Genomic DNA, 18,714 nt, shown 5'->3' on the forward strand with positions numbered 1-18,714 from the left:
ATTCCTTACTTGGAAAGTGGTCATGCTGATGGCCTTGGCATCCGCCAGGCGGGTGTCTGAATTAGCGGCCTTGCCTCACAAGAGCCCTTATTTGATCTTCCATGAAGATAGAGCAGAGTTGAGGACTCGTCAGCAGTTTCTGCCAAAAGTGGTTTCGTCGTTACACTTGAACCAACCTATTGTGGTGCCAGTGGCTACTGACGCCTTGCTGGAATCGAAGTTTCTCGATGTAGTAAGAGCTTTGAAAATTTATGTCGCCAGAGCGGTTCAGTTTAGGAAACAGAGGCTCTGTTTGTCCTGTATGCTCACAATAAAATTGGGGCTCCTGCTTCCAAGCAGACTATTGTGCTCTGGATCTGTCATACGATTCAGCAGGCTCATGCTACGGCTGGATTGCCGTTACCGAAATCGGTGAAGGCCCAGTCTACCAGAAAGGTGGGTTCGTCCTGGGCGGCTGCCCGGGGGGTCTCGGCATTACAACTCTGCCAAGCAGCTACTTGGTCGGGTTCAAACACCTTTGCGAAGTTCTACAAGTTAGATACCCTGGCTAATGAGGACCTCATATTTGGTCAAACAGTGCTGCAGAGTCATCCACACTCTCCCGCCCATTCTAGAACTTTGGTTCTTGATGTGACCCCAGCATCCTCTAGGACGTATGAGAAAATAGGATTTTAATATCTATCGGTAAATCCTTTTCTCTTAGTCCATAGAGGATGCTGGGCGCCCGTCCCAGTGCATACTGTATCTGCAGTTATTAGTTATGGTTACATACATACTGTGTTACGTTTATAGTCAGTCTGTTGGTGATGTTGTTCATGCCGTTGACTTGCGTTGTATTAAAAGCCATGTTGTACGGCGTGCTTGAGGTTTGAGCTGGTATGTATCTCACCTTAGTTTAACTATAAATCCTTTTCCTCGAAATGTCCGTCTCCCTGGGCACAGTTCCTATAACTGAAGTCTGGAGGAGGGGCATAGAGGGAGGAGCCAGTTCACACCCCTTTGAAAGTCTTAAAGTGCCCATGTCTCCTGTGGATCCCGTCTATTCCCCATGGTTCTTGATGTGACCCCAGCATCCTCTACAGACTAAGAGAAAAAGATTTACCGGTAGGTATTAAAATCCTTTTTATAGTGTTGTTGTTTTTTTTTAGGTAGAACGTCTGTCTGATATTAAAACAGAAGATATAGAGGGAGAAGGAGAGACGTATGTGACTGATATGAAGGCAGCAGATACAGAAGGAGAAGAAGAGACGTATGTGACTGATATGAAGGCAGAAGATATAGAGAAAGAAGAAGAGACGTGTGTGACTGATATAAAGGCAGAAGATACAGAGGGAGAAGAAGAGACGTATGTGACTGATATGAAGGCAGAAGATATAGAGGGAGAAGAAGAGACGTATGTGACTGATATAAAGGCAGAAGATCTAGAGGGAGAAGAAGAGACGTATGTGACTGATATGAAGGCAGAAGATATAGAGAAAGAAGAAGAGACGTATGTGACTGATATAAAGGCAGAAGATATAGGGGGAGAAGAAGAGACGTATGTGACTGATATAGAGGGAAAAGAAGAGACGTACGTGACTGATCTAAATGCAGAAGATAGAGAGGGAGAAGAAGAGACGTATGTAACTGATATGAAGGCAGAATATATAGAGGGAGAAGAAGAGACATATGTGACTGATATAACGGCAGAAGATACAGAGAGAGAAGAAGAGACGTATGTGACTGATATAACGGCAGAAGATACAGAGGGAGAAGAAGAGACGTATGTGACTGATATAAAGACAGAAGATACAGAGGGAGAAGAAGAGACGTATGTGGGTGATATAAAGGCAGAAGATATAAAGGGAGAAGAAGAGACGTATGTGACTGATATAAAAGCAGAAGATCTAGAGGGAGAAGAAGAGACGTATGTGACTGATATAAAGGCAGAAGATATAGAGGAAGAAGAAGAGACGTATGTGACTGATATAAAGGCAGAAGATACAGAGGGAGAAGAGACGTATGTGACTGATATAAAGGCAGAAGATATAGAGGGAGAAGAAGAGACTTATGTGACTGATATAAAGGCAGAAGATATAGAGGAAGAAGAAGAGACGTATGTGACTGATATAAAGGCAGAAGATATAGAGGGAGAAGTAGAGACGTATGTGACTGATATAAAGGCAGAAGATATAAAGGGAGAAGAAGAGACGTATGTGACTGATATAAAGGCAGAAGATATAGAGGGAGAAGAAGAGACGTATGTGACTGATATAAAGGCAGAAGATATAGATGGAGAAGAAGAGACGTATGTGACTGATATAAAGGCAGAAGATACAGAGGGAGAAGAAGAGACGTATGTGACTGATATAAAGGCAGAAGTTATAGAGGGAGAAGTAGAGACGTATGTGACTGATATAAAGGCAGAAGATATAGAGGGAGAAGAGACGTATGTGACTGATATAAAGGCAGAAGATATAGATGGAGAAGAAGAGACGTATGTGACTGATATAAAGGCAGAAGATACAGAGGGAGAAGAAGAGACGTATGTGACTGATATAAAGGCAGAAGATACAGAGGGAGAAGAAGAGACGGATGTGAGGGGTGATCAGCAGTGTAAGGAGGAGGAGATCCCTACAGATATCAGCACAGGTGAGTAATAAACACTTATTACAGAAGTCACATATTCTCATTGCTCAGTCACTACAGCAATCTCTTATCCTACACCCTCCTCCGCCATCAGCCCTGTTCTCAGTTGGGTGTTTATAACAGAAGTTTATCCATGACAAATATCACATGGAGAGTTATTACAAACAACACTATAATGTTATTAAAAATAACAAGCTGAAGTTTATTATTATTATTAAGGATTATATATAGCAGTGGATGCAGAGGTGCATAGGTAACTGTGTAACACACGTGTAGAGAAATATATATGAGAAGACAATCTCTTGTAATAATGGATATATGATACTCATTTCGTATGTGAATCGCAGCTTCTTAGTCAGTGATCACATGAAACAATATAGGTAGTGGAGAGGAACAGAGCGCTGTGACCAGACGCTTCCTAAGGCCGCGCGTCCCACGGTCACGGAATGGGTTTCGGTCACATGGGACCTGGCCAATTAGAGGATTCATGGTTACAATCGCCTGTTACTGACTCCACACACTGGACAGTGGGCGGGAACAATGCTGCCACCACCAGACTCCTGGTTCCCGTGGCTCGGTTCTGCTCCGTATACGTTGAAACGCTGTCTTACCACACCTGTGTGGTGATGACTGATCCCCACTGGTCACCTGACCAGGGCTCTTCATGGTAGCTGGCTGAAGGCGGAGCTTAGAGATGCCAGGGTTACCCTGGACAGCAGAACGGGGCTACGTTTGGCATACCCCTGCTGGTCACAAGATGAAGTGGTTGTCTTGAGGAAAAAGATGTTTATTCGCTGAAATCAAGTCCTGAAAAGGCCCCTCCCTTTTCCCAGGGGATATCATACAGCCAGATGTTTACACAGAAAGAAGATGGTATAAAACCTACACAGGGCTCACAGCACTCTATACAGTAATAACACTATCTCCGGGGGTAAGCCCTCCATGTCTTTTCTATCCCGTCTGGATAATAAATAAATGACATTGTAAAAGGAGATAACTGCATGAATCAGTTTGTTTTGTGCAGCTTGTTACATTCCACCTACCTCAGTTTCTGGGTACCAGCCAGCTCCTTCAGTCTCTGGGCAGGAACCCCCATGGGCTTCCTTTTTCTCAGTTACTGGGTCATATAACTGACCACCTGGCTACTGCTACAGTTATTCCCCCTGTGGGAGTTCCTCAGCAGGTATATACTGCTATATCAGTCCCCAATGTCTCTGGCTATGCCAGTCACAGCCATTAATCCCCTTCGGTGGACGTGCTCTCTACCTCAGTACAGAGCCTGACACAAACCTATGTGGCCTTCCAGCAGATGTTACTGAATGACAGGCCTTTACCCTCTAGGGCCACTAGGCGTACTGTCTCATCCTCTCATCTGCACAAATTACATATTCAGAGGCATCATCTGGTGAAGAAGAAGAGGCAGATTTCTCTCTCAAATGGTCCCCCTCAGAAGGGTAGGAGGTTCACTTGCCCTGGATGTGGCTGCACTGAGTACTGGTCAAATCCATCCTGAAAGTGGAGGATGATGAGCCTGCTCCTGAACCGAAAAACTTGCACCGTTTTATGCTCCAAGGAGGAGTTTCCTCAGCCTGAACACCTTATGGAACTGCCTAAGCAATTAACTTCTTTCTACACTGTTCCAGCTACTGACTGTACAAAGTGAGAGATTCTCCCACTGGTGGATTCTCATTGTGCACGTTTGGTGAAATCACCCACCTTGCCTATTCCTTCAACGTCTTCCTTAAAGAAAACTGTGGATAGCAGAATGGCCTCCAAAGCGTCGGCTACCTCTGTCCTTGCTAGACGCATCTCCTCACTCTGCTTAAGGAAAGAGGATATGGATTCTAAGAAGGCATTGGGATTCTTACCCTTCATGGGGGATATCTTATATGGAGCGGAATTGGATAAAATAATGGCTACACTAGCGGCTGCCAAGACGGCTTTCCTGCCCTTGGCTCATTCGCCAAGGGCTCGGACATCCACTTTTCGTGCCTTTTGCCCACAAGGGAAAGCCAGACCTTCCTTGGACAAAAAAGTCTACTGAGACTACAAACCTAGGTCCAAGCAGGCCACCAGCCAAATGTGATGACAGGCTTGTAGCATGACAGGGTGGGCTTCCTCCTGAGGGACCCCAGGGTGGTAGGCCAATTTCTTTTGTTTGTGCACGCCTGGTGCCTAACTACAACAGACGCCTGAGTGCAAGAAGTGGTCTCTCATGGGTACGCTGGCTACTTCAAGAGACGACCCCCTCAACAGTTCTTTTGTACAGGCCTCCCTTCAGACCCCAGCAAGGTTTTGGCCCTACAAAAGGTTATTCAATCCCTCCTGCAATCAGGAGTGAAGATACCAGTCCCTTGCTCCACGGGACCGGGTTTTATTCAACACTATTCCTGATGCAGAAACCGAATGGATCTCATCGACCTATGGTAAACCTTAGTCTCTCAAATTTGTCAGAGTACCCAAGTTCCATATGGAAACGCTATGCTCCATTGTTCTAGCAATGGATCGGGGGATTTCATGGTGACTAGACATATAGGATGTTTACTTGCATGTTTCTATAGTACCTTCCCACCAATAATTCCTACGGTTTGCTATTATTCACCAAAATTACCAATTTCAGGCATTGCCTTTTTGGACTCTCCACTGCGCCCAGGGTCTTCAAGAAAATTATGGCAGTACATATACGTTGTCAGGGAGTCAGAATTCTTCTTTATCTGGATGACCTGGAGGTACTAAACAACTGTCTCCAGCTGACTATTTCCTTCCTACAACAAATATGGCTCATCAACTGGAAGAAGTTATCCCTCACGCCTTCACAGTGTATGATACATCAGAGAGAACTTTTGTAATCTCGAGTCCAGAGGCTCTTCCTGACCACTTTTTCCGAGGGGTCTTTGGAAGTTCAAACAAGAAGGAGGTACCATCAAAGTGGTAGTCCCGACATGGTCCATATGTCATTGGTTCTTCGATCTACAGAACCTATCCATAGACGCTCCCTTTCCACTTCCCCAGCTACCAGACTTGTAGTCTGAGGGTCCCTGTCTACCTCCAGACCTAGCTCATCTAAATTTGATGGCGTGGCTCTTGAGTCATCCATCCTAAGAGCAAAAGGATTCTCAGTCGGTTGTCCAAACCATGCTTAAAGCGAGAAAGCTGGAATTTGCCCGTATCTATTATCGGGTGTGGCATATATACCTTCAGTGGTGCGCTACAATGTGCTATAACCAACAGTTTTATAGAGTATCTAGGATTCTCACCTTCCTCCAAGCTGGACTTCGCTTAACAACGTTGAAAGTGCACATCTCGGCGCTTTCCATCTGGTTCCAACAGTAAATTACTTCACTACCGGATGTTCGTACCTTTCTCCAAGGTGTACTCCATGTTCAACCTCCATATGTAACTCAGGTAGTGCCATGGGATTTATCAGTGGTCCTCAAAGCTTTTCAGAAGCCTCCGTTTGAACCTCTGGAATCAGTGGATCTACAGTGGTTAACGAAAACAAAAGCCGTATTCCTGCTAGCTTTTGCTTCCGCAGGGTATCAGATTTGGGAGTGCTGTCCTCTCGCTCCCCCTTTCTTATTTTTCATAGGGACAGGGTTCTACGTACCAGGCCCAATTTCCTTCCTAAGGTAATGTCCCAGTCACATATTAATGAGGTAATTGTGGTAGTGGCCTTCCTCTCTCCAAACTTTTGACTGGGGAGCCCTCCCTTGATGTGGTCATTGCTCTAAGGAGTTATGTGGATCGTTCCAGTTCCCTTTGGAAATCAGACTCCCTCTTTGTCCTTTGTGGCCTCAACAAGAGGGGGTGACCAGCAGACAAACAGACTCTGACCAGATGGATTTGTATGACTATATCAGAAGTGTAGAGTCAGGCTGACCTTCCTGTACCCGATACAGTTTCAGCTTATTCTATTCACTCTGTGGGTCCCTTGTGGGCAGCACACCGTGGCGTGTCTGCAGGACAATTGTGCAAGGTGGGTACATGGTCTTCTATCATTTCTTAGGTTGTATGCCTTTGATACATTCACTTCCCAAGATGCTTCATTTGGATGCTGGATTCTTTTATCCACTCAAGAGCATCCCTTCCCTTAAATAACTGCTTTGGGATATCCCCATGATAATCCCTGTGGAGCCATATGGAACCCAAAGAAGAAAATGAGAGTTATGGTAAAACTTTCTATGACCGGAAGGTCCCGTATGACAGCCCTCTCCGCTTTGTGTCCCGTCCCCAGTCACAGAATGGAGTTTTAGGTCACACGGGACCTGGCCACATAGGGGATTCCCACTTATCGTCAGTAGCCGCCTGTTACTGACTCCACCCACTGCGCAGTGGGCCGATACTATGCTGCCACCACCAGACTCATCATAGCCATGGTGTCTGGAACCACGGTTCTGCTCTGTATGCGTCAACACACTGTCTTACCACACCTGTGTGGTGTTGACGAATCCTCACTAGTCACTTGACTAGGCCTCTAACCGGTAGCTGGCTGGAAGCAGAGATGAAGACACTGGGTGCTCCCAGGACAGACGCAAAATGGAGCTAGGTTTGGCCTAGCTCTGCAGGTCACAAGATGAAGCAGTCATCTTGAGCCAGATGTTTATTTACTCAAATAGCCTTCAAAAAGACTTCCCTATTGCTAGGGGCAACAGCAATACAGCAAGATGTTACAGCAGAAAGTAGTTGTTATAATAGAGCTCACAGGCCTCCTCGTTTTATACAGTGAAACCACACTGCATCTCGGGGGTAGCCCCCCCCCCCCCCCCCCTGAGTCCTTTCCATCCAATCAGGATATCTTACAAAATATTTATAAATTACATTTTAAAAGGATGTATGTACATGAAGCAATTTCCTCCTTTCTGTCACACACACAGTTTGGTGTCCTTTAAAGTCCAGTCCTTACCACCAGGGAGTTTACAATTCGCCTATGATACATTTATCACATAGCTTCAAGATACGGTTTGTATTTGATTTCCCAAACAAATGTTCCTCATCCTTCCTGCATATACCATTCAGGATTCATATATCAATCAAACCAGCTACATAAATAAATACAGGTTCCAAACCCATACCAATCCATACCACTTTACATATTCACACAGTCTCAGCATTTACCTGCCGGGCACTGTCCAACATCAAAAAGGTTTTTCTGCTGCGGGGTACACTGGGCTCCACAAGGATAGACATTGGGGTGTAGAGTAGGATCTTGATCCGAAGCACCAACAGGCTCAAAAGCTTTGACCTTCTTCCCATGATGCATAGCGCCGCCTCCTATATCACCCCGCCTCCATGCACAGGAGCTCAGTTTGTAGTTGGTGCTTGCAGTGCAAGCATGTAACAGGAGGGGCTGCTCAGCAGCTCTAGAAAAAGCTTTTTCTGAGGAAAAAAGAAGACTACAAGGGCTGCAGCAGAGGCACAGATTGTGCTGGATGTCAGTAGACATTGCCTGCTGCAGCTCCATCTCTCCCCCAGCGGCGCTGTACACTCCCGAGCCCTGGTGGCCGGGTACCTACAGCGGAGGCTCCGGTTTTCTTCACGTTAGACACACACGGCTGGGGCTCTCCGGGATCGCGTGGCCGCGCTTCGGGAGGTGGTAAGTGGGTCCCACTTGCGGGACCCGGTCTTTATCGCGATCTGGCGCGGTCAGTGGGAGGCGGGCCGCGCGCGCACGCTGGCGGTGGACACTGTGGCAGTACAGGCGATCCCACTAGATCACCAGGGCATGGGCGCAGGTCAGGTTTTCTCTCTAAACCAATTCTTATATCGCCCATAGTACCCAGTGGTTTTGCCAGCAGGGGGATAGAGCTTAGACCTGAAGCCCCTCCCCCAGCCCCAGGGCGCCATTTCCAGCAAGTGTTCCCGCCCTGGAGCTGCATATCTGTCTCTCCCTCACTCCCTGGCAGTGTCTGTGGCGCCATTATCCCTCAGCTCACTGTTCCTGGTACTGCTTGGGCAAATCCTCCTATGTGAAGCCGCCTGGTTGTCAGCGCTGTGACCTTTACACGACACTTAAGTATTCTACCTGCCTTTTTAGTCAGTGTTAGTAAGAAAGTGTGCATTTAGTCAGGGTTTTATAGTACAATTACCCTGTGATATACATCCAGTTCTTACTGTGTACTGTTATATCTATTGTTATATAGCTGTGTAAGCTAGTCCAGTGCAGTATTATTGTCAGTAATAACCTCTGCATTGTACAGACTGTGACTATCTGTGTGTGCATTTGATAGCTGAGTGGTGTCCATTTTGTGTCTTTCACTCAACCTGCTATCCCTATATTCTATAACCTGAGGGGGCTTGGTGCGTCAGGTGTTATCTAATATAGGATTTTCACAAAGATATACTGTATTACATATTTTCTCTGTGATTTAGTCACCATATCTCTCCTTTATCTCTGCTGGTGCTGACTACACTGCGCAGGGGTTTGGGTTTAGAGGTATAGTGCTGCTGATAATTGTACTGTGTTACCTGATACTGCAAGTTATATCATGTCTGCTTCTGAGGGTAACGGTTCTGGGGCTGAACACACTGCTGGTGTTGCTGAAGCCACAGGGCCATATGAGGAGAATATAGCAGCTGTGGGCTCTGGTTCTGGGGGCTCCTTGCCCCCCAGTGGGACTGTGGCAACGGAGGCACATACTGACCCACCGTGGGCCGCTTTTTCCACGCTTCTGCATATGCTAGTTCATAAACTAACTCCCCCTAGGGGACCCCCAATGCTGGTACAACCGTATGTGGTCCCTGCAGCTAACCCGCCGTGGGCGGACGATTTATCTGCTCATTTAAAGAAGTTGAACCAGTCCTTGACTACTAAAAAGTCTGACCAACGCTCGCCTAAGTCCAAGAGGTCCTCTAAGCGAGCGCTTATCTCCTCACAATCCACTGCTGTCACTGACACCTCGTCTGATGAAGACGGCACATATACTGACCCCTCAGGTTCTGACTCAGATATGGCTATCCCCTCGCGCCAGAGCTGTCTAAAAATTGGGAAACACCTCCAGTGGACTCACATGTGGCTAGGATGGGGGTTTCCTTAGCTCTACCTGTCACTACCGTCACGTCTCTAAAAGAGCCTACGGATAAACGTGTGGAGGGTTGTCTGAAAGCAATTTACACCCTCACGGATGCTGCACAAAGGCCCACTATTGCAGTTACATGGGCTGCAGAGGCTATTGAAGCATGGGCCTTGGAGTTAGAAGCTGAAATCTCTTCTGACCATGCTAGACAATGTTATATATTGTCACAGCTTCTTGATATATTAAAGAGGCGGCTTCTGATGCCGGTGTTCTGGCAGCCATGGCTTCTACTACGTCAGTCCTGGCTCGCCGACTATTGTGGCTGAGATCCTGGTCTGTGGATCTGGATTCTAGAAAAACCCTGGAGGTACTCCCTTTCAAGGGAGATATTCTGTTTGGGGAGGACTTAAATAAGATAGTGGCTGACTTGGCTACTACCAAAACTGTCTGTCTGCCTAATACCGCTCCTTCTGTGTCGAAGGCTAAAGGTACGTCCTTTCGCCCCTTTCGTCCTTCAGGTAAAGCAAAAGGTCAGGCGTACCATAAGCAGGCCCGCACTTCCAAACCTGGTAAGCCGAAGCCCAAAAGAGCCTGGGCTGCCCGTCAGCCAGTCACCAAGACCGATAAGCCTGCCGCATGACGGGGCGGGCCTCCCCCTGGGGATCCCAGGGTGGGGGGCCGGCTTCTAGGGTATACCCAGGAATGGTTGAAGACCACTTCAGATGCCTGGGTACGGGAAGTCGTCACTCGGGGTTACACCATAGCCTTCAAATACCGACCCCCTCATCGATTTTTCCAGACAGACGTCCGTTTGGACCAGACAAAGGCAAAAACTCTACACTTGGTGGTACAGACCCTCCTGGATACAGGAGTCGTAGTATAGGTGCCTCTTGCTCAGAGGGGCCGGGGGTACTATTCTCTGCTGTTTCTAGTCCCGAAACAGAATGGGTCCTCCCGGCCCATTCTCAACCTCAAGGCATTGAACAGGTTTGTGAAGGTTTCCAATTTCCGTATGGAAACCCTTCACTCTATAGTTCTGGCCTTGGAACCTGGGGACTACATGGTCTCCCTGGACATACAGGATGCTTACCTGCATATTCCTATAGCAGTGTCACATCAACAATACCTGAGGTTCGCTATTGGCAACCTCCATACCAGTTTCGGGCGTTACCTTTTGGTTTAACAACGGCTCCGCGAGTCTTCACCAAAGTCATGGCGGTGATGACGGTGGTACTCCGCCGTCAAGGGGTCAGGATACTGCCGTATCTGGACGACTTGTTAATCCTGGCAAATTCCCCAGATCTTCTCCTACGTCATCTGGATATGCCGGTCCGGTTTCTACAAGCCCACGGGTGGCTCATCAACTGGAAGAAATCCTCCCTGGTCCCTGCTCAGAGCATGATGCACCTGGGAGCGTTATTGGACAGTCACAACCAGAGGTTTTTCTTGTCTCAGGAGAAAGTCCTGAAGCTTCAGGACAGGATTTGTTGCTTCCTTTCTCGTCCGAAAGTGTCGATACATTCGGCAAGGCGGGTGCTGAACCTAATGGTATCCGCATTTGACATGGTGGAGTATGCTCGATTCCATTCTCGCCCCAACCAGAGGCTGATTCTAGCCAAGTGGGACGGCCTGCCTCACCAGATCAGATCTCAAATGATCTTATTGACTCTGGAGGTCCGTCTGTCGCTACACTGGTGGCTCCGGGACCTACAATTGTGCAGGGGTCGTCCCTTCTGGATATCCAACTGGGTCCTGTTGACGACAGATGCCAGTCTAAGAGGTTGGAGCATGGTGCTGGAGCAACACTCCCTTCAGGGTCGGTGGACCAAGGAGGAATCTCTCCTCTCGATCAACATTCTGGAATTGCAGGTGGTCTTCAATGCGTTGAACCTGGCCCAGCATTTAATTCAGAACCATCCTGTTCAAGTACAGTCGGACAATGCCACCACGGTGGCTTACATAAATCATCAAGGCGGCACTCAAAGCCGTTTGGCAATGAAGGAAGTCTCACGGATTCTACGTTGGGCGGAACCCCATTTACCGGCCATATCGGCAATCTTCATTCCGGGAGTCCTGAATTGGGAAGTGGACTTTCTCAGTCGTCAGGACGTGCATGCCGGCGAGTGGGGCCTCCATCCAGAAGTGTTTCAACTCCTCGTGGAAAAGTGGGGTCTTCCAGACATGGATCTGATGGCGTCTCAACACTATCACAAGGTTCCGGTCTTCGGAGCAAGGACATGGGATCCTCAAGCAGCATTCCTGGATGCGCCTGCGGTGCCGTGGAGGTTTCGGCTGCCATATGTGTTCCCTCCGGTGTCACTCCTGCCCAGGGTAATTCGGAAGTTCAAGCAAGAAAAAGGAAATCTGCTTCTCATAGCTCAGGCGTGGCCCAGACAGCACTGGTTCTCAGACCTTCAGGGTCTATCGTCAGAGCGTCCTATTCTACTTCCACAACGCCCAGACCTCCTTGTTCAGGGCCCCTGTGTCTACCAGGACCTAGCCCGGCTGTCTTTGACGGCGTGGCTCTTGAAGCTTCCGTCTTGAGGGCTAAGGGTTTTTCTGAAGAGGTCATTAAAACTATGTTGCGGGCCCGGAAACCAGCTTCTGCTCGGATTTACCATAGGGTCTGGCATTCCTACTTTGGTTCGCATCTAACAATTATGACGCTTCCAAGTTTAGTACAGCCAAGCTTTTGGCTTTTTTTGCAGCAAGGCCTAGAGTTTTGGCCTGCGTCTGGCCTCCCTAAAGGTTCATATTTCTGCCTTGTCGGTGTGGTTTCAGAGAAAAATTGTGACTTTGCCTGATGTTCATACTTTCACTCAGGGTGTGTTGTGTATCCAACCTTCCTATGTCCCGCCTGTGGCTCCTTGGGACTTGTCAGTGGTTTTGGAGGCGTTGCAGGAGCCTCCATTTGAACCTCTTGGTTCAGCTGACCTTAAGTGACTTTCCCTTAAGGTGGTGTTCTTGCTGGATATTGCCTCTGCTAGAAGAGTGTCGGATTTGGTTGCCTTGTCTTGTAGTTCCCCATATCTGATTTTTCACCGTGACAGGACGGTTCTTAGGATTCGTCCCGGATATTTACCTAAGGTGGTTTCTTCGTTCCACCTTAATCAGGAGATTGAAGTTCCGGCCTTTGTGTCTCCTGATTTGTCTCCCAAAGAGTGGTCTTTGGATGTGGTACGGGCTCTCCGTATCTATGTAAAGAGAACTGCTTCTGTTAGGAAATCTGATTCTCTCTTTATTCTGTTTGTATTTCACAAATGGGGCTGGCCTGCTCACAAGCAGACTTTGGCCAGATGGATTAGAATGGTGATTGCACATGCTTATGTGAGGGCTGGTCTGTCAGCTCCTGCTCACATTACTGCCCATTCTACTCGGTCTGTTGGACCTTCTTGGGCGGCCCGCCGTGGTGCGACCCTTGTACAATTGTGCATGGCGGCTACGTGGTCCTTAGTGAACATGTTCATTAGGTTCTATGCCTTCGATACCACCGCTTTCTAGGATGCTTCCTTTGGACGCCGGGTTCTTGTGCCCGCTACTGTGAGTCCCCTCCCATTTAGGACATCCCCAATGTCTATCCTTGTGGAGCCCAGTGTACCACGCATCAGAAAACGAGTTTTATGGTAAGAACTCACCTTTGTTAAAACTCTTTCTGCGAGGTACACTGGGCTCCACAAGGCGCCCACCCTGACGCACTGAGCTTCTTTGGGTTGGTATGGCATTAGCCGCTGACACTTCTCCTGTTGGGAGAGTGTGTTTGTTGCAATTGGCAGTTGTCGTCTCTTTTACTTGCTACTACATTGGGCTGGTAACAAAACTGAGCTCCTGTGCACGGGGGCGGGGTGATATAGGAGGCGGCGCTATGCATTTTGGGAAGAAGGTCAAAGCTTTTGAGCCTGTTGGTGCTTCAGATCAAGATCCTACTCTACACCCCAATGTCTATCCTTGTGGAGCCCAGTGTACCTCTCAGAAAGAGTTTTAACAAAGGTAAGTTCTTACCATAAAACTCGTTTTTCATTCACAAGATCTGCTAGGAGAGGGCAATTATCAGCCCATTTCCTGGTCACAGAAGGTAGGGGATCATTATTCAGTCCTACATAGTAAGTGCATTTTTCCCTTTAAAATACATGTGACCACATCTTACATATAAATACATGTAAACATGCAATCCTACAGCTGTGCACAGAGCACTACATATAACATGGTAAAACACATCATTAAACATATTTTTAAGCAGTCCGCGCCCGCCGCTCTAAGTACATTTCAAATATGGTGCCTAGCACCAGTTGTCCTTAAAATGGCGCTGGGCACTTAAGGTTTAACCCCTTATGTGCCGTGGCCGCCATTAACCATGTGGCCCCCAGGGTCTCCGGCCACACTTACCTTTTGTTAATTCTTTCTTCGAGGTCGATAGGGTCCACAGGTTGCCCACCCTGACACACCTGGCTTCTGTGGGTGACTCTTCGTAGTCACCGGTTCCCTACTCTTATCAGAAAGTGTGTGTTCTTGTGTGTGCCACAATCTCCCTTCTCTCCTGTCCTGCTCCTGCCTTGGGCTTGTTGGCAAAACTGAGCATGCCTGAGTATGGAGGTGTGGTATAGGGGGGAAGGACCAATGCTTCTTGAGATACCAGAAACGTAACTGCTTGTTGCCCAGGTCCTTCACCACCTGCATCCCCCATGGTAATCCCTGTGGACCCTATGGACCTCAAAGAGAGTAAACAAAGGTAAGTTTTACCATAACTCTCCTTTTTCTGTAGCTTACTTGTTGGTTCTCTGCCACATGAAGGCAAACCGAGAACTGAGCTCACTACCGGAGATCACCGGTCCGATCTTTGTATCAGTCCTGGATGTCGCCAATGGTATTCTGCGCATGCATGCACAATGCACCATGGGAGGTCGCTGGCTTCAGGGGACCATACCGTAGATAGGACCCAGAACCGCTTCATAGTTCCCAATTTCTAAAGCAGAGTAATGGGACCTGTATGTAACATCTGTATACATTAAAGGATGAAGAAATACAAAATTGGTCCGTAAGGTACTGGCATTGCTAGTATAGAGACCTCATAGGTAGAGATTTGCTTCATAATTCATGAGGAAACCAATGATTATGGGCATTCTGTACGGATGTCCTGGAGAAGGTATCCAGACCATCCCTGTGTACAGAGTGCGGATCATGTAAAGAGGGAGAGAATTCCTGTTGGCGGTTTATTTGAGCACCTTGTATTTTCAGGTCTACAGCATCAGCTAGAGTGGCTACTGGAAGGGCCTGGCTATAGGGCCTTGTGCTAGGGGAAGGACCTGGCTATAGGCCTCTGGGCTAGGGGAAGGGACTGGCTATAGGCGTCTGGGCTAGGGGAAGGGCCTGGCTATAGGCGTCTGGGCTAGGGGAAGGGCCTGGCTATAGGCCTCTGGGCTAGGGGAAGGGCCTGGCTATAGGCGTCTGGGCTAGGGGAAGGGACTGGCTATAGGCCACTGGGCTAGGGGAATGGCCTGGCTATAGGCCTCTGGGCTAGGGGAAGGGCCTGGCTATAGGCCTCTGGGTTAGGGGAAGGGACTGGCTATAGGCGTCTGGGCTAGGGGAAGGGCCTGGCTATAGGCCACTGGGCTAGGGAAATTAACTGGATATAGGCCCCTGGGCTAGGGGAAGGGCCTGGCTATAAGCCCCTGGGCTAGGGAAAGGGCCTGGCTATAGGCCCTTTGGGCTAGGGAAACAACCTGGATATAGGCACCTGGGCAGCAGATGCTTGGTCAACCATTTATAGGGGCCCTGTCTTCTGGAGACAAATTAGGTGATACTAAACTTCTCTGGCAAAAGTGACGGTGTAATTATTCTTATTCTCCATCACGTCAGCATTCTAAAGACTTAAGAAACTATAGGTCAGTAAGACAATATAGTACGAACTATAGGTCAGTAAGACAATACAGTAGGAAACTATAGGTCAGTAAGACAATACAGAAGGAAACTATAGGTCAGTAAGACAATACAGAAGAAAGCTATAGGTCCGTAAGACAATACAGAAGGAAACTATAGGTCAGTAAGACAATACAGTAAGCAACTATATGTCAGTAAGACAATACAGTATGCAACTATAGGTCAGTAATACTACAGTAGGAAACTATAGGTCAGTAAGACGATACAGTAAGCAACTATAGGTCAGTAAGACAATACAGTAGGAAACTATAGGTCAGTAAGACAATACAGTAGGAAACAATCTAATAAACCCAATATTTGGAAATAAATGAGAGCGCAACATATATTAGACAAAATTAAAAACAAAGTTATTCTAAAAAGTCAAATTGATTATTGGTGCTTGACACCCCCCCCCCCCCCAGAGGGTTCCACAACCTGTAACTGATCCGGTAATTGCCTGTAAATCAATCACTGTCTCAAATGTTGGTAGCTTTTTCTACTATGTTTGAATAGAGTTCCACAGAATGATGGTTTTTTAGAAGTAAATCTGATGCTCACCGCTGCTGGAGTTCAATAGCAATAAACTTCCCAATATCTGGTGCAGCGGAGGGAGAAGGAGCATACACCTCTCTGGATCCAAATGCCGTATGAAGAGAGGAAAGAGTGGCTGTCAGCAGCGCCGCTCACAGATTGTTGTAGATAATTGTGGAGTACGGAGCACGGGCTGACAGGGACACTGTGACAGCCACTCTTTACAGGCAATTACCGGATCAGTTACAGGTTGTGGAACCCTCTGGGGGGGTGTCAAGCACCAATAATCAATTTGACTTTTTAGAATAACCTTTTAGAATAACTTTGTTTTTAATTTTGTCTAATATATGTTGTGCATGTATTAAAGTATTTACTATATTTTTAATTGCAATTGCGCTCTCATTTATTTCCAAATATTGTCTTTAATTAGGTGATAATCCAAATCACCTGTTGGGAGCAGCAACTACAATTATTTATTTACAAGTGTTCAATTAGACTTAAGGGAAACTTGCGCCTGATAAACAAGTGTTATTGTTTATTATTGTTTTTTATAATCTAATAAACCCTTTCACATGAGTTCTAACACTGCACAACTGCACAGTACTGCGACAATTGCATGAGAAAATTAAACATTTGCACTAAAACCTTTGGCGAATTATCACTTTTTGCGGATAATTGGATAGTGTTAGGATCTCCTGCTCTGTGCTGCCACGTCGCCATGGCAACCGGGAGGCAAGTGTTAGCGAAGTAACCTGAGCGCAGCTGATACTCCGGTCCGGGTTTTTACTGTGTAGTGGTTACAGGCTCCGTGCACGGCAGGGAATCCGGCGCTGGTTTTGTGCTGACTGTGAGGTCTGAGTGGGGTGTGGACAGCATCTGCTATATAAACCATCCTCTCAGGCTAGGCAAATGCTGCTGAATCTTTGTTTGTTAGTCAGTTCCAGAGAGTTAGCTAGTACTGTGTGACTTTGTATTTACTTGTTGCTTACTGCGAATAGGCCTTGGGATTCGGTACTTCATTCTGCCAATCCGGACCTAGCAGTAAGACTGGAGTCAGTTGTTTTACCTGCTGGGGTTCTTTTGCTATTCTGTGAACCCAGCAGGTTTGCGGCTGTACTCTCAGACCTGCCTGCTTAATCCTCCCTCACTGTGCAGGGCGTCCAGGTGTCAGTTTAGTGGCAGTAAGCTGAACCTGTGCCCTGCAAGTGGGGGTTAGGATTGTGGATACTCTCCTTGTGTCTATATTTCTATCTCTGACCAAGGAGTTTATTCCCACACCCGTTGGTAACCCTTTGGGGTTTTTTCTGTTGCTCTTAGCAACATCATTTCGGGTGGTCCACATGTTAAATCACTACATCTCGCTTCATTGTCCGCTCTATTCCATCTGAGCATTCCTGACACTAGGGAGACACCCAGTTCCTGAGCCTTTGGGCTTCTCCATTCACTTTGTGTTTATTAGTTATTCCATCACCTCATGTGTATGTTATGTTATACTGTCTGTGAGTTAGTTTGCTTCGCATCCCTCTCTGTTCATACACCGGTATACTCCTGTTAGCACTGGTGTGCGTAACATATTCAGCAGCCCTACTCCTGTTGAAATTTTGTGAGCATACCCCTCAAAATACTTTGCAACAGGTGGTCGATCAGGTGCAGGTCCTGACTCGACAATTTAATGAGATGTCCATTAAAATGAACACCCCGGACTTCCGGTCCTGCAGCAGCGCGGCTCTCTCTCCCTGCCAGACGCGGACTCTTGGTGAGGTGGCAGTCTCCCCTCCAGTCTCCTCTCTGCAGTCTCCTCTCTATACCCTTCTCCCCCTGACAATATAAGCTGCTGCAGTTAGTGGGGATTGCAGGGATCTGTGCAATTGGGGAGCCCTATACACCCCACAGTTAAAGGGGAGGGCTGGAGGAGATCAACTGGCACACTAACATTACAGACCTACTAAGCCTCACTTCCCTCCATCCCCAGCTGGTCAAATCCTTCCACCGAGCTGGCCAACTTCCAGATTACACTGCGGAGAAAAGGGAATATAACATCACTATTGATTCTCAGAAGCGGTGCTGTTTCTCCAGTCTGCTGCCACAAAGTGAATTACATCCACTACCCCCCTCTTGTCGCCACGTATGTGAGAGGTGAGAACGACTAATCCATTACTTACTGATTACTCTTTCGTGGGCGTGCTCATACGGCGATGCCGCTGGCCGGATTGCCATTATAATTGATATATTACACCACTGAGTATATTTGCCACGCTCTCTAAATCAACCTGCTCGCCCTCCTGCATAGATTGGCGACATCAAATTTATACCCGGTTGACACAATTACATCCCGTTGACAACTTGGCGAACTGCGCCCATCCTCAGTTTGCCTGTAGTCGACACATTTCGCAGCGTTATGTGAACTTGCACCACCAGCAGTTGTGATGTAGAATTCTGCACTCTTGCATGACCAAAGGCATACCATCCCACCTATCCGACCCTCAGGAGCTCATAATTACTACTATGGACAAATTTTTAAGTTCTTCTGCACCAAAACCACAAAGAAATAGAAGTGGAAATAAACGCAGGGAGCCGAGCCCCGTCTCTCCGCCGCTGTCTTTCAACCCTGTCGGTTTCAACCACGAAG

The 18,714-nt window shown here is 47.5% G+C and overlaps 1 protein-coding gene across 1 annotated transcript in view; it reads left to right on the top strand.

Annotated features, from left to right (window-relative positions):
- The window catches only part of LOC134984453 (zinc finger protein 23-like), a 39,524-nt gene that overhangs the window by 5,478 nt on the left and 15,332 nt on the right, over nt 1–18,714 (top strand). The window contains exon 3 of the mRNA XM_063950030.1: nt 1,149–2,631. Within this exon, the coding sequence (XP_063806100.1) occupies nt 1,149–2,631 (1,483 nt within the window). The remainder of the gene's footprint in view (nt 1–1,148; nt 2,632–18,714) is intronic.

Source organism: Pseudophryne corroboree (genome assembly GCF_028390025.1).
Source record: "Pseudophryne corroboree isolate aPseCor3 chromosome 3 unlocalized genomic scaffold, aPseCor3.hap2 SUPER_3_unloc_56, whole genome shotgun sequence".
Taxonomy (NCBI): domain Eukaryota; kingdom Metazoa; phylum Chordata; class Amphibia; order Anura; family Myobatrachidae; genus Pseudophryne; species Pseudophryne corroboree.